The sequence below is a fragment of the Oryx dammah genome, unplaced genomic scaffold (genome assembly GCF_014754425.2).
Source record: "Oryx dammah isolate SB20612 unplaced genomic scaffold, SCBI_Odam_1.1 HiC_scaffold_29, whole genome shotgun sequence".
In the NCBI taxonomy this organism is placed as follows: Eukaryota; Metazoa; Chordata; class Mammalia; order Artiodactyla; family Bovidae; genus Oryx; species Oryx dammah.
Genome location: NW_024070213.1, coordinates 115,705,732 through 115,722,725, shown reverse-complemented (window position 1 = coordinate 115,722,725; position 16,994 = coordinate 115,705,732). Strand labels below are relative to the sequence as shown.

The 16,994-nt window shown below is 42.8% G+C and overlaps 1 protein-coding gene across 1 annotated transcript in view; it reads left to right on the top strand.

Moving 5' to 3' along the window:
* Nucleotides 1-16,994, top strand: part of LGR5 (leucine rich repeat containing G protein-coupled receptor 5) — a 99,886-nt gene that overhangs the window by 58,085 nt on the left and 24,807 nt on the right. The window contains exons 7-8 of the mRNA XM_040233984.1: nucleotides 11,966-12,181; nucleotides 13,927-13,998. Of these exons, the coding sequence (XP_040089918.1) occupies nucleotides 11,966-12,181; nucleotides 13,927-13,998 (288 nt within the window). The remainder of the gene's footprint in view (nucleotides 1-11,965; nucleotides 12,182-13,926; nucleotides 13,999-16,994) is intronic.

Sequence of the window (16,994 nt, the reverse complement as noted above, 5' to 3'; positions counted from 1 at the left end):
GCAGCGTCAGCACCTCCCATGCAGACTTGGCTTCACTGAACGAACTTAAGAAACTTGATATACGTGGAAACTGGTAACCTACTGCGAGGAAGAAACAAATTGTACTCATGTTTCAAGGGATGTGATTTTCACTGGGTCCATGTAAACAACAAACAGTTTGCCTTGTTCACAATGAGAACACATAGGTACGTTTGTGTTCTTTGAGCTCTCCTGATGCCTACAGACTGTTCAGCTAAAGAGTAAGAGGGCAAGTCCGTGTACCTGAGCCCAGCAGCCCGGAGCCTGCCTCTGTATAATACGTACCTTGTACACTAGGTTTCTGACATGGCAGTGACTGCCCAGACACCAGTTGGACTTTTTTGTAATGTAATCAAATATAACTTAATTTCCTTTCTGGTTTTTGGAAAGGAATAGGAAATGTAATCAGAATTCACAGTGAACTGGATTTCACCAAGAAACGTTTGGCATTATAGTTACTGGAGGACTAGGATCAGATTACAGTGATTTGATAGAATCTCAAAACTTAACCCTCCCACATCCTCACATGTATTGTTAAGAAATAGATCACTGAAAAAAAATAAAATCATTGCTTCATTGGCTGACAGTCATTAATGATATTTAAGCATTTCCCTGTCATTAGTGGAAGTTCAGGGTGATCAGAGACAATGACATATTCATGTCTGTCCGGCTAATATTAAATAGGATTAAGTACTATACTATTTAATATATGTTGATTTTCATGCCAACTCTGCAATAGCGAAACTAATTGTGGAAAATGCACAATTATAAAAATCATGAGCTGGGAAATAGAAAATGAAAGGAGAATTAAACATGTCTTTAGTATTGTCTCTACTCTCTAATTAGCTGATAATCATCTTTAGAGTACAGACATCATTTTAAGACCTGAGAAGAGTATCTAACTCTTGCTGGAATATGAGCTGCCTGAGCATCTCACTGTGACAGCGCCTTAAGGGCTATAGACACCCTCCTCCTTGAGCCCTGTGAAACATCACTAACTTCCCCTTGACTCTTCAGAGTAGGTTTTTGCTACTAATAATCCAAAAAAGAGAGTCAGCAGCAAGAGGAAGAGGTGAGGAAGAAGAGGCAGGGCTCACAGTGCTGAGCAGAAAGGAAGGCAAGCCTAGAAGCAGCAGCATATCCTCCCTGTCAACAGCCAGGAGCCTCTTGGGTTTCAGCCTGAGGATAAAGGAAGTAACAGAAGACAGCAGGGTGTAAACAGATGAAAAGAAAGCAAAGGGAGGTAACCAAGGGGATAAGATTAAAAGATCAAAAGGGTTAAAAAAAAAAAAAAAAAGCAATGGTTTTATATTAGTGACATTATTCCTTCCACTAAAATAGTGTACAGAAAGAAATTTTAAGCTTACATAATTAAAATCCACCATGGTCTTGGTTTCGTTTTTCACAACAAGGCCAATACATTAGGTCTGTCTTGGGACGGAGGAGCACTGGGAAGCTCTAGAGACTAAGACTTTTGACTGTTGAGCTATCTGGAGTTCATTTCACACACCACATGCAAACCAGCACCCAGTGAATTGTTCTGAGGAGAAAGGGTTTTGCCTTGTCCCCCTCCTCCCATTTAAACACTGGGAGAGGGGACTGCCCTGGTGGTACAGTGATTAAGACCTCACGCTTTCAAGGCAAGGGTGCAGGTTCAAGCCCTGATTGAGGGAACTAGGATCCCACATGCCACGAAGTCAAGAATAACAAACGTTAGGAGAAAATTATTTTCAAATGCAAAGCCCTTTTTCCACAGAAAGAGAGAGCTCAAATTGGAGCCTCAGAATCAGATGAAAAACAAAAGCAAAATGTGAACACTTTAAGCAAGTCCCGAGGTGTGAAATATTATGATAACTGCTATTACAGGTTATCTACCAATTCTATAAGGCACAGATTTGACAATCATATCAGATAGGTAAACAACTAAAAGAGAACATAGATGTTATGGAATGAGAGGTAAAATCAGCTCTTTCATCTCGTGGTGTCACATAAAGTTTAGCTTTGAAAAGTAGGTTGGACTAGCGAGAAGCTAAAAGGACGCCGACTCTGGGAAGGCACACTGTGAATGGGGCGGAGTGTCCCCTTTTCTGGAATAATAGGGGCTGGATGAATTGTGAAAAGGCACATAAAGAAGCAGTAAAGTTTAGGAACAAGACAAGGATAGACTCAGAAATGCTCAAAAGCCGTTCATATTTATTCAAATTCTTACCTGCATCATCTCACTTCACCTTAAAATCAACCTCATGAGACGGGATCTGAGGTCACCCCTTCCTTAGTGATGAGGGAGGAGAAAGCTCAGAGGTGTTACTGAGCCTCCCAAAGGTCATTTGTCTTTTAACGGAGTCAGGCTACAGGGGAGTCTGGGGTAAGACCTCTGGCCTTTCTATCTCGAAAGTCTTACTATTTTATCACTATTCTGTCCTGCCTTCCTAACAGAATCCACTGCAGAGAATGAGCACACCACAAAATGTGCTAACAAGAGGGAAAGGAGCCTGATGGGAACACACAGTCGCTTAGGCATGTGGCTGTGGAGGTTCAGGAAAGAAATCCATAAATTGATGACGGGAAGAGGACAATATTGATTCATGTGTGGGCCAGTCAGAGCTTTTTCAGTATTTTCCTGAGCATTTGGTTGTCCGTTCCCTCATTACCTGGGAGGTGGAACTTGTCTCCACTTTCCTGATGAAGGAAACCATAGGTGCAAAAAGGGAAACTTGTCCTTACTGCAAAGGGAAAAGTTGATTAGACAAAGACAAGAGGGAAGAACTTTCCAGCAAAGGGAACAACATGTGCAAAACTTTGTAGTGAGGGTGTGGGAGAGGGGAACTGGTCCATTGAGAATCAGAGACAAGATTAGCATGGCTGAAGCTGAAAGAGAAGTGCAACAAGAGCCTGGTGAGGCAGGTGGGGCCCAGACCCCTCGAAAGCACATTGGGACATGTCATGTATTTTAAACTTTATTATAAAAGCAATGAGAATCCACTGGAAGATTCTGAGCCAGAAAGGGCATGATTGGATCTGTGTTAATGAAATAGTCTAAGAGAGAAAGGAGAAGTTTGTCAGGATGGGGGCAGTAAAGGGAAATGGATTTGAGAAAATTTTAGATAACATTACCAGTATTTGCTAATGAATTGACTATGAGGAATGAAGGAGAAAGAGATGTTGAAGATGTTCCCTAACTTTCTGATTTCTGTAATCACGTGCCTAATGAAGCTTATCACTGAGATAAGAAATGCTAGGAGAAGGCAATGGCACCCCACTCCAGTGCTCTTGCCTGGCAAATCCCATGGATGGAGGAGCCTGGTGGGCTGTAGTCCATGGGGTCGCTAGGAGTCGGACACGACTGAGCGACTTCACTTTCACTTTTCACTTTCATGCTTTGGAGAAGGAAATGGCAACCCACTCCAGTGTTCTTGCCTGGAGAATCCCAGGGACGGGGGAGCCTGGTGGGCTGCCGACTATGGTGTCGCACAGAGTCGGACACGACTGAGGCGACTTAGCAGCAGCAGCAGCAGCAGCAGTAGAGGACTATATTTGAGGAGATGAGTTTGGTCTCGAACATTTTCAAGACCAGATGTCTTATCTGAAGAGGAACAACTCAGTAGAGATGTCACATAGGCAGTTTGAAATTCAGACCTGGATCTCAAAGAAAAGTGAAATTTAAGTTAGGTCCTTCTACCATGCATTTCCTGTTACCTAATACTTTATTGTAGTGATTTTATTGACTAGTCTTTAGAAAATATGCTCCATAAAGACTGCAACATGTCTGCCTGGTTTATTGCTAGACCTCCAGCACCACATACTGTACCTGCAAAGGAAGTCCTCATGAAATATTTGTTGAACTGAGCCAACACCTCAAACTCTAAGTGATGTTCTAAACAGCTGCTCAGGCTCAGCTGATTCCCCCACTTTGACTGTGGCCTACACTCACTGGTCTCCCTGGCTCTCAACTCATATCTCTGTACCCTGGTTTTCCTACTGCCCTTCCTGAGCTGTACATCCCACTGTTTCCTTGAAGGGTTTAGAAGTTGATCTACAAGATTTAGCTTTTCCATTGTTTTAACCCCACTGCAAGAACTCCCTACTTCAAGAGAAGGGTTCAGAGAAGAGTAATAAAATTCTCAGGTTGGAGAGATTTGGATAGGCAGGAGTAAGAAGTTGTTTCTGAAGACAAGGCTCAGAAGCACTGTGGGGGAGCTTCCCTGGTGGCTCAGTGGTGAAGAATCCACCTGCCAACGCAGGAGACGTGAGTTCAATCCCTGGTCCAGGAGGATCCCACATACTGCAGAGCAACTAACCCGTGCTCCACAACTGCCAAGCCTGCGCTCTTGAGCCCAGAACCGCAACCATTGAGCTCACGTGCTGAAACGACCGCAGCCCACATGCCCTGGAGCCCATGCTCCACAACGGGAGAAGGCACCGTTCTCCTCAACCAAAGAGAAGCCCGCACAGCAATGAGAGCCAGCACAGCCAAAAATAAATAAGGACGGAGCTGAGGAAGGGACTTGAATGGGACACAGAAATAAGAAAAATCTTGGGCTAGATAAAGTGGATACGCTCTGAATATCAGAACAGAAAATTGGAATTTGAAAGGAATGGCAATGTGGAAGAGCTGTGGGTTCCTAACACAGGGAAGAGCCCCATTTTAGGGAGACTCATCTGGCAGCAGCCTTCAGGATTAATCAAAGAGATAAGAGATCAAAGGCAAAAGGACCCGCTAGAGGCTATTGCATAATGCAGGTGTGAAGAGATAAGACACTTTACTAGGCAGTGGAAGTGGACAGTCTTGGAGATGAAGATAAATGGAGAAACCTTGGAGAATGATTGTCTGGAAAGCAATGGGAGACATGAAGATGACCCCCAGATTTCAGACTCTGCTGATAGCTGGGAGACTAATGATGCCCCTGACAAAAAGGAGGTCTTTGTTTTCTATGGAGAAAAATGAAACGAAAGAAGTGAATATTCATGGTGCTTTCATTTGGGGTCATCTTCCTGTTAAAAAATTCACAGCAGTGGTAACCTCTGAGAAACTGAGCTGCTGCTGCAAGAGTACTGGAGTGGGGTGCCATCGCCTTCCCCAGAGAAACTGAGCAGCTTCATGTAAATTGACTTTGAAATATGTTTCTCATTGGAATCTTGTACTTCCCAATGATACCAGAGAGACAGAAGCTTGATTCTGTTAGACACTTCATCCGATGTGAGATCACTTGTCTCATTCACTTTAGAGACAAGTCAGCTGACTAGTCTCTAAATTATTATACCTCCATAAACCTGTACACCTTCTCTCTCCCCAAGTTGCAGAGATGGAAAAAACCTTTTTACCTTTTCAGAGGTAAGTCTAAAGCAATAATTTTTCTTCCTGGTTTACATTAAGTTTATCAGTAAATAAGATGGAGAATAGAAAGATAGAAGCAGAAATTCCCATGTAAGCAATCATGGTGTTCATATGAATTCATATGCTTAGTATCTTCCTAGGTTATAGATGGTAAATTTCACTAGAAAGTTGAATTCCACATTATCATCACTTCATAAATATTAAAAAACAATAACAAAGAGTGACTCATTTGATTACGAAGATTCGTATAAATCAATACAATCTATAAGAGTTCATGTGGATAAAATTCTCTCTTGATAGTATTATTATCAAAATGACCTGGCAAATTCAATTCCAGTGACCGACTGGTTCCAATGCAATAAAATTTCTAAGCAGTAAAATTTCACCATAACAAAGACTTGAGGGATTTAGTCAAATTGTGTCATATACAAGCTTAGAACTACACGCTTTTCATTTAGTAGCAAAAGTAAGATAATCATTGAAACTGCTCCCATTTCTTAAAATGTTATAAATGAACTAAATCACTGTGCTAGTTTGACTCCCAGGAATTGTTCAAAGTGGTCTCCTCACAAAATGTACAAGAGAGTTGATCATTTATTTAAAAGAAGAGAAATGCTCGTCCAACTATAAAACAGCTATGTCAAATGCTGTGCCTCATAGGTCTGTTTATTGGAAGAGTCCCCATAAGCTGTATTAAACCTGCAGCTGCAACATTCTTCACACCTTTGCCCTTTTTCCCCTCGAGTCATCCATGTTAATAATTGACAATATTACAGTCATCTCAGATGAGAATTAGCCAAGATCAATGGCTTATCTTTTGACTAACGCTTTCTTCCTTGTAGTTAATGGCTTATCAAAGATATTCTCAAACAAAGATATAAGTTTGTGTTATACACCGGACAAGGTAGCATATACAAGATACATTAAAGGTCTATTTTCTAGAGAAACAGTAGCTGGAGTGACCTCATCAACTCACTAATGTCCACCATAATGCCATCTATAAAGCAGAAATTCCTTTCAAGAGTGTGGAACAGATTAACATAATGTTCCTGTTAAAAGAGAAAAAATGCAAAATTAAGCTTTTTTGCATGGAAACAATAGGGAAGAACTTCAGAGAGAAGGTAAGAAAATAACTTTTTTTTTGCTCTTTCCTGACATTAAAAATTGATTTTTTTTTTTTTTGCCCATTACCTCACACAGGATACATTGATATTACAGAACTGTATTCACAGTGAACATGCAGATCTGTTTTATCCTTCATTTATATAACACTGGCTAACACTCACCCCTGCACAGTTCCGTCTGCCCAGCTGCCCGGAACCCTGAGCCACCATAGCTTCCTTACCTTCCTTTCTGGTCACATCTACCAAGTCACCCTGTTTGGCCAGGTTACTTATTTAATTAATGTGCTTCATCCCAGGCCTTCCTCCACCTTCACACCCTTCTTTCTAGCACGCACCCTTTCTCACCCCGATGACTACAACCACCTTGGTCACTTCCTGTCCCCCAGCTCCTCCTGCACTCAGCTACCAGCGTGACCTTCGCACAGCACACCCATTATTAGTGTGTCTAGTCTTCTGCAGGCAGCACGACACACCCACCCCAGAGGAATATTTTTACACAGATCTTAAAGAATGCTTGAGGGGGGTGGAGGTGTTGGCAAGACATTTCTCACAGGGAAGTAACCCAGAAACTTCCTGGGACTGAAGTTATCCCGACTCCAATGCTTACCTTGGATATTCAAAGTTATTGAAGCCCATCAGGCTGAAGTGGATGGTCCTGAGCAGGTGCCAGTGATGAGAAGACATGACCCAGGGCCCTGAGAAACAGCCCCCTCGGCCCAGCAGTTAGTCCAATAAAACCCCTGGCATCTGTGGAGCCTCCGCCCTCCAGTCCCCCCCCCGCCCCGAGAAGAAGTTGTTTCAACATACACCCAAAGTCAGAACAGACCCATTTCTCATCGGTTGTGGTCCTCTAAGTGACATTGCAAAAGCTCATACTTAATACAAATTGTGTTCTGGCATCAGATGATATCTTCTTTTTCCTCAGCCACTTTAGCCTTTGAGGCCTTTTTTGGACCTTTGCTAGAGTAACACAAAAGATTTGCGCATCTCCTTTTCTCTGTGAGGGAAGCCTTCCTATAACACCAATCAAAACATGCACTTTAAGGGTGTACAGTGAGTGGAAAATCAGTTGTCCTGCTGGTTCACATGACAAAAAAAAAAAAAAGAGGCAATCTACTATAGAGATATTTGACATTACAAATGATTAAGGCCTTCAGAAAAAAATAATAAAAGAAACTTTGGGAAAGTGGGGAATGATGCCATTTCCTAAATGTGAAACTTTTTCTCACATAAAAAGCCTATCATTTGTAAAGTGATTTACCACTTACAAAATCCTTCCACGTATGTTTTCCTCATTTAATTCCCATAATAACTTTGTGACCTATTGTGATACTGCTTTACAGATATGGAAATTGACCCTCAGAGAAATGAATCAGGATGCTCCCTGATCTCAGAATTAATAAGTGACAATCTTGAGTTAAATCTGTGTCTTATTTCTCCTAATTCAGTGTACTTTCCAGTTTCCCATACATTCCTTATGTAGGTGGTTCCATGTGACTTTAAGAAGTAGAGTGAAATGTTATTTTATCTATCATTTTCTGTAAGTTATAAGGAACAAATGGTGCATGCAATGTGTGTCACTTCCCATATAGTCATTACTTTTCTTTTTTGTTTATTTATTTTTTAACTGAAGGATAATTGCTTTACAGAATTTTGCTCTTTTCTGTCAAACATCAACGTGAATCAGCCATAGGTATACATATTCCTCTCCCTTTTGAACCTCCCTCCCATCTCCCGCCCCAACCCACCCCTCAGCAAATTCCCAGTGGCTATCTATTTTACATATGGTGATGTAAGTTTCCATGTTACTCTCTCCATACATCTCATACTGCATTTCAAGATCATAATTAAGAGGTTTGTCGGAAAGAAGATGGGGCCATGTTAAAGTGTTTTATTTTGCTGCACCTGCTTGCCGGCTTTATGCTGCTTCTGCCACATTATCAATGGATATTTCAATGCCAAGATCATTGCTAGAAACTTTCTCTGACAATGTGCCATCTACCATATGTCATCATTTCTCCTTTGCCTTCAGAGTGAAGACGTACTATTCAGTAGTGTAACAGGAACAAAACTATTTGCCCCTTGTGATACAGACACACCCACACACACGAAGTGATAATACTGGAGGCTGGAAAGCAAGGGTGACTTCTGTTAAGTCTGTTTGCAGACACCAGTTCATTGCTTCTGTTACAAGGGATGAAAGAGTTGTCTGCATGTCTCAGAACTGAAATTTACTGACAGGTGGCACTCAGGTAACCAATGTTTGACTAAAGGAAAATGTGAGTTTCTTCTTTTTTTTCTGACTGGTTTCTATGTCAAAGCACAAAAACACCAACTGTTAACCCACTTCAAGCAATAATAATGTAAAGTCATTAAGGGGCTTTATGGTTTACAAAGTCTCATTGTATTATTTTCTTTGATCATAAAGCCATCCGTTAGACAGAGCGGTTACCCCCAATTTATGGATGTGAAAGCTGAGGTCTGTCGCCTTGGTCATGGTCATATAGCTGTTATTTGTTTTGGACTCAAAATTTCTCATCCCAAATCTCTTCACTTTTTCACAGATTCTGGGATGACTGAACACACACACACATTCCTTGTGACTTGCAGGAAATAGGAATGATGACAAAGCCTTAAAAAGTGGAGTTACATACATAGCTATTCTTGCTGCTCCTGACATTTCTACATGTGTTTTCATGTACCACGTTGTGGTGTTTTCCTTAAACTCTAGCACTTCAATATTGCATTTTTCAAGTATGTGAATGGACAATGTCCAGCTGCCTCTAAAGACCAGGTTGACATAATATGAGCTCTTTGTTTACTCACTGAATAGGCACAACTTGTGCCCTGCCCTGCTTTGTCCACGGCCTTAACCTTGTTCTGTAAGAACCACCTGTACAAGTGGCTGAATAATGAATTCCACACTCAGATTTGTCTTGAGATCTTCTGTTAAGATTAAATCGGATACTACTTCTGAGCATGAATAATATACCACTCTCTGAAATAGATTTGGACCACTGCAGCCAGATGGACATGGGCTTCAAAACACTACAATGAGAAGGAGTATATTTATGGGGAGCTTCTTAGATGAAGAAACTGCTGAGACAGAGAAACATTCAGTGCCACACTCAGGATGCCAAGTAACAGATCTGGGTGTGTTAGAATTTGGAATGTGAACAATTGCCTGCTCCTACTCATTTCGTTTCAAATAGTACATTGCTCTAAGATTATGGTGTGAAAACCAGATTACATCCTTTTTACTGGGGGGAGAAGTGATTCGTAAAAGACATTTATCCAGAGAAATGGGCTTTTTAACTTTAGGAACTGATGCCAGAATCACTTGAGATCCTGCAGAAACTTTAGTAGTAACTTAAATATCGAAAAAGACAAGCCCGTGACTCAATGCAGAGAGAGCCTTTTCTGTACATGCTCCCCCTTTGCAATGAACTCGAAGGTCAGTCCTTTTCAGGACTTAGAAGCCACTTGTAGTTTCACCGCATAAGCCACTGGCAATCATCAGACAATATGTCAACAAAAACTCGGAAATTCATAGTATTTAAATAACGTCTTCATGCTTTAATCAGTGCAGTCATTAAGGAGAGTTTACATATGTGCTTTACTCCTAGTCAAACAAAAACAAGCACCTCCTCATGCCCTGATGATAGTGAACCTTATTTAAACATGGGCCGAGCATGTTGTTGCTGGACTGAGGGAAAGGGACCGTGTTGGGTTTGCCTGAATGTTTCCCGTTCTGTTTGTAGACAGAACCTCGAGATATCTGGAAGTGCGAGTCTGCTGCCTACAGTGATAGCTATTCTCCTGGAAATTTGATTGTGAGTGGACTGTGGCATCAGACTTGTTTGTTCCAAGTGACCTTATCCCAGCATCGAAACTTGACCTAGACGGGTGGGGGCGGGGGGAGGCTCAAGAAGAAGGTACTATAGGTATAATTACAGCTGATTCGCACTGTGGTATGGCAGAAACCAACACAACACTGGAAAGCAATTTTCCTCCAATTAAAAAATTAAATAAATTTAAAAGCTTGGCTTGGGGCCTGGAGGGCATGCCTTCTTCCTTCAGTCGGGAGAAGCAGGGGCCAGAACAGGAGTGGAATGACGTGTGTGACCGAAAGTGGGGAAGCCACTTTTCGTGGAGAGGCGCTCCCTACCACAGAGAATGCTGCTTCTAAGCTGTTTAAATTTGGTCTACAGGGGATTATTTCGTGATCCTTGAGTGCTTCCTGCATCTGTTTAGTCTTAAATGCTTCCTAAAACATTTTTCAAAATCCACTCGTGATGTTCTAATCCTTCCTAATACATGCACTGCTTAAAATGCAACTCTTCTTTTTTAAATCCTAGCTTTGAAAATGCAAATAAATATGTAAGTCTTAAGAACAAATTGAAAAAAAAAAGTGAGGGCTGGTGGATGCATAACTGAATATCGAGGTTCCTATGTTTAATGCACTTTACAGAAAACTTCAGTCTGTGTCTGGTCACTTCAATAAGAAAAGTTAAGGCATTGCTGTTACAGCCACTTCTAGGCTGGATTAGGGTAAAATAAATGTATTGCACTCCCTCTACTGGCTCTGAAGCTTCAGCAGCTTATTAACTAGACCTATTTTTAGACATATTTCCCCATTTAAAAAAAAAAAAAGTGATGTGTAGAAAAAGCAAGCAAAAACTGGGAACGCTATTAATTTTACTATTCATTTAAAATGTCAAGGAAAGCAAACATCTGCTCAATGCCATTGGTTAGGATGAACAAGAAAGCCTGCTTGCTTTAGGCTTTGCAGCAGAGTACTAAGGGGCGAGGGGCGCCTCCCCCTCCCTGAAGCATATCTCTAACAGCCTTGTAAAAGTTACTCATGCATGCGTGCTAAGTCACTTGAGTCGTACGCGACTCTGCGACCCCATGGACTGCATCCCGCCAGATTCCTCTGTCCATGGGATTCTCCAAGCAAGAATACTGCAATGGGTTGCCATGCCCTCCTCCAGGGAATCTCCCTGACCTAGCCTTGCAAAAATTACTCAGTCCTTTTCAAATGCTGAAATAATCTTTTCCCACAGCTCAGTGAACCAAAATAAGTATGTTTTGTGTGTTCAAAACAGTCCAGGAAGGCAACAGCATTTGTCTGACTTGGTTGATGTGGGAAGGAGCAGAGGGGTTTTCTTTTCTCCTGGTGTCAAAGAGGAAAGCAAAAGGATCATCAGCTGAAACACCACAGCCCAGGGGAGGCCACCTCCTTGCCAGAAAGCATAGTCCTCCCAAACCTGGAAGAGACTCGCAGCCCTGTGGGCTCTCACAGCAGCGGTCCTGCTCGCACCCGGAGCGGAGGCTACCAGGAGGCAGACGCCCCAGATGTCGGGCTCCTGCGGCCCCAGCCCCGCCCCACTCGTGTTGATCGGGCGTGTGGAGGTTCTCCTGCAGAGCCTGTCTTCTGCCTGCGCTCTGCTCTCTGCTTTCCACTCTTTCTCGCTTTCTTCCCCAGGCGTCTGGATGCCAACCGCATCAGCTCCGTGCCCCCCAGCTGCTTCAGCGGCCTGCATTCCCTGAGGCATCTGTGGCTGGATGACAACGCGCTGACGGAGATCCCGGTCCAGGCTTTCAGAAGCTTATCAGCGCTGCAGGCCATGACCCTGGCCCTGAACAAAATACACCACATACCAGACTATGCCTTTGGAAACCTCTCCAGCTTGGTGGTTCTGTAAGTTTTATTGATTTCCCCGCCCCCTCTCTAACAGTTTCTAAATTCACTAAGATCTTATAATTCTCTGTGGGACCTTGACCTTAGAATGATAGCCCTTCAGACTTTGAAGAGGGACATTTTAAGGGAGGAAAACCCCCTAAAATAACTCAGAAATGTTCTAATCGTGTAAAAGAATTAAACATTTATTGAGCACCTGGTAACTGCTAAGCACTGCTAGGCATTCAGAAATAACAAAATATGACCTCTCAGGGAGACTATTGTATATTATACGGGTAATCACCACACTGTAGAGTTAGTCCCACGACCAAAGGTAATAAAAATCCCTTATTTCTGATACTAATTTGTAATGCAGGTCAAATTGAAATATGCCCTTCTTATTATTTAATAAGTACCTCTTGAACCCCTTCCAAGGTAAGAGAAGCAAGGGACAAACCCTTAATAACAAGTTATGCATCTGTCAGGCTTTTTCCCTTTGAGGTCTAGATTTCATTATTTTAAGTAAACTAAAACGATCTCAAGTAATAGTAGGAAAAATAAACGGTTCAAGAGGGCAGCAATATGCCCCACGTGTATAATACAGTAGTCAGTCAGTGCTGACAGAGGACAACAGGAGCTGCTGGAAAGGCTCGAGAATTAGCTTGCTTCGAGGAAAGCGCCTGCTGCCCTGTTTCTGCCTTTGCTGCATTCCTGCCCCCAGCCCACCGCGGGCTTCAGTCATTGCACTTTGCTTGATGATAGGGCCGTCTCTTGCCCTGCGGTGTGTACTCCTTTGAGGGCTGGCCAGCATCTCATCCATCTTTTGAGGTTCCCGTCATGTGTTGCCTGCAAAAGATCCTCAATAAGTGCCACATAGATCTCACATGATACCAGCATATATTTATTAGAATAGCAACCTTTGTCTGAAAGGATCGGACATGTGGGGTGATGTTAACAAATTTCTATCCTGAAGTAGTTCATATACAAAGATGATGCTTCTGTTCCACCAGAAGCTGGGTAGGTGCTTTAATGTTTCCCTCCACTAGAGGGAATGAATTTACAGAGGTTCAGCTCTTCTCTCCCCCCAGCCCTCGACCTCCTTAAGCCCATTTCCCAGAAATCCCTCTGGGACTTGGTCCAGTTTTCAGTTTTGCACCCAGCTGTTCTCACTGGCCCTGACGTAACCAACTTATCATTGAGCCAAAGATGATAATCAGACACATTTATACTACAACAAGATAACTAATCTCCTTGGGCAGTCAAAAAATCTGATCCCCATTCTCTGTGGCTGAAATTGTTGTTTTCTATTAACCTGTGGCCCCACCCTGGCAAAGCAGCCACGATAAGCCATCAGCTTTGGTGGAAACTGCCCACACCTCAGACCGCCTCCTCTCCACCCTCCATTTGTCGATGTTGGTCAGCATCTCTATTTAACATTCTGTATTCCAAAGCCACACTGAGCAACCTGAATTTACTTTTACCAGCCTTGTTGCTAATCCCACAATTATTATTCACTCCATGATATCTCAAACCCAAAAGGTAAAACTGTGACTGTTAAATTCTGTGGTGTAGAGTCATCTCTGGTAAGAGTGAATGGGGCATAAAGCCTTTAAAGCAAGCAAACAGAAATGTTAAACAAAGCATCCCTTACATATAATTAGTGCATTCTCTAGAGGAAGTGTTTTTGGATTTCAGCAATCAAAACGTTTTGCCTCAGTTTCCATGTGCAATGCGCCTTCCTGACTGTCTGTAATGTTCTCCTGCAGACATCTCCATAACAATAGAATCCACTCCCTGGGAAAGAAATGCTTTGATGGGCTCCACAGCCTAGAGACTTTGTGAGTTGACCTTTTATTTGTTGCCCTTTTCTCAGTGTTTTCATGACTATTTGGAAGGAATCAAAATAGCCTTAAAGTCAAAATTGCTATTTGGTTTGGTTAATTGCCTGAGCTTTAAACAGATATTTACAGTGGCTTTATCTTACGCCCCTATACACACTCTATAGAGCCAAACAATAAAACTGAGATTTTATTTTAATCTAACAAGAGTGATAAATTAGTTGGAATCATTAGAAGCTAAATGAGATGTCCTCTACTGAGCAGGGACTGTTTGCTCAGGAATGTGTACTCTCTGTCAGGGATCAGTTCAGTATTGTCACTCAGGCTCACCACTCAGGAGTTAGGCTCTCCCCACTGAATGAGAGGATGCAGACGAGCAAGTGCCAGACTCTGTCCAATCAGAGAGGAACAAGCATCTCAGCAGCAAACGGTGGAGGTTCCTGCAGGAGCAATTCAAAAGTCTAAAACGTAATAACAGCTACCCTTTATTGAGTGGATCTCTAACCAAATATTGTACTGAGCACTCAGCCCACATGGTTTCAAATCAGTCCTACAACCATCTTATGAGAACAGGTACTATGACCCCTTTTTAGGCTCCAGGACTTCCCTAAGGGACCAGTGGTTAAGACTCCACACTTCCATTGTGGAGGGCTCAGGTTCAATCCCTGGTCAGGGAAGTTCCTCATTCTGAGTGGTACAGCCAAAAAAGAGAGCGAGAAAGAGAGAGAGAAAAAAAAAGATAACCATTTTTAGGGTCCAACAGACTGGTTCCAAATAGGAAAAGGAGTGTGTCAAGGCTGTATATTGTCACCCTGCTTATTTAACTTATATGCAGAGTACATCATGAGAAATGCTGGACTGGAAGAAACACAAGCTGGAATCAAGATTGCTGAGAGAAATATCAATTACCTCAGATATGCAGATGACACCACCCTTATGGCAGAAAGTGAAGAGGAACTAAAAAGCCTCTTGATGAAAGTGAAAGTGGAGAGTGAAAAAGTTGGCTTAAAGCTCAACATTCAGAAAACGAAGATCATGGCATCCGGTCCCATCACTTCATGGGAAATAGATGGGGAAACAGTGGAAACAGTGACAGACTTTATTTTGGGGGGCTCCAAAATCACTGCAGATGGTGACCGCAGCCATGAAATTAAAAGACGCTTACTCCTTGGAAGAAAAGTTATGACCAACCTAGATAGCATATTCAAAAGCAGAGACATTACTTTGCCGACTAAGGTCCGTCTAGTCAAGGCTATGGTTTTTCCTGTGGTCATGTATGGATGTGAGAGTTGGACTGTGAGGAAGCCTGAGTGCCAAAGAATTGATGCTTTTGAACTGTGGTGTTGGAGAAGACTCTTGCGAGTCCCTTGGACTGCAAGGAGATCCAACCAGTCCATTCTGAAGGAGATCAGCCCTCGGATTTCTTTGGAAGGAATGATGCTAAAGCTGAAACTCCAGTACTCTGGCCACCTCATGCAAAGAGTTGACTCATCGGAAAAGACTCTGATGCTGGGAGGGATTGAGGGCAGGAGGAGAAGGGGCCGACAGAGGATGAGATGGCTGGATGGCATCACTGACTTGATGGACGTGAGTCTGAGTGAACTCCGGGAGTTGGTGATGGACAGGGAGGCCTGGCGTGCTGCAATTCATGGGGTCGCAAAGAGTCGGACACGACTGAGCGACTGAACTGAACTGAACTGAAAGTTATATATCAACATGACATAGTCAGTTAGCAGCAAAACTGAGGCTTGCTTCCTTCTCTAATTTGACTCCAAAACCCATGTTTGGGGCTTCCAAAGGGGGTTCCATGATAAAGAAACTGCCAGCCGATGCAGGAGATGAGAGTTCAATTCCCGGGTCAGGAAGATCCCCTGGAGAAGGAAATGGCAACCCACTCCAGTATTCTTGCCTGGGAAATCCTATGGGCAGAGGAGATTGGTGGGCTACAGTCTGTAGGGTCACAAAGAGTCAGTCATGATTGAAGTGATTTAGCATGTACACAAAATAAGCTGCACGGAATCACTGAAGCTACAACACCAGCTCTGACCTGGACAGCAGAAGGCTGTAACCAAAGAACGCCTCTCCTGTGGCCTTGGAGCCCGCTGTTCATTTGCATAGGGAACTTAGCGATTTGTACCTGATCAGCACCGCATGTAACCGGACCTGGGTTCACTCATTTCCTGAAGGGCCTAACGGCTGTCCTTCCAGGGTTGCTAAGTCACTGCATTTCCTCTGAGAAGGGAGGAACCATCCTCATGTGGAGATGCCAAAGGTGAATGTGTCTAGGCAGGACTTTGAAGTCAGTTTAATGGCACAGGCCAGCTGTTCCCATCAACTGCTTGGAAAAATTAGAAATTCTCCCTTAATTACAGAAGGGCTGGACTGGGGATCTTAGCAATGGAAAGCACCTTCCAGTCCTTTTCAACTCAATAGGAACAGAAAACAAGATGGGCTTTGATAGGTTATTTCCATAAATAGTTTTTCTTTTTTTTTCCCCCATGTTTGACATGAGGACCCAGGATTGCAAATTTAGGCAATTCATGCATTCAGGGCAAATTCATATAAGTCTCAATGTCCCCTCTTCCCTCACTTTGCCCAGGGCTCCAGAGGAGAGGTAAAATAACCAATTTATTCCCAACATCTTCCTTTCCACTAGAAATCTGGTTAATTTATAAGGATCCAATCCTCATTTAATCAAAACAGAGCATCTGGAGAGACTTACAAACAGGAAGAAAATTTATGTCCACAAAAGACACAAGTTTCCTGCCTGCTGTATAGCTTAAGGACGGTTTGTGCCAGACAAGTAGGAATCTTGATTCATGTTTAACTCGGTCAAATTATCTCTCTCTGAAAATTAAATAGCAATTCTTCCCCACAGAGGAAGACCTAACCACATCTGATTGCCTGAGCAAAAGGTTTTTCTGGATCATCTGGGAAATCTGCCTTTCCCAGAGATCGGGAGGCAATTACTTTTTCATATGGAGGTGTAGCTCAGA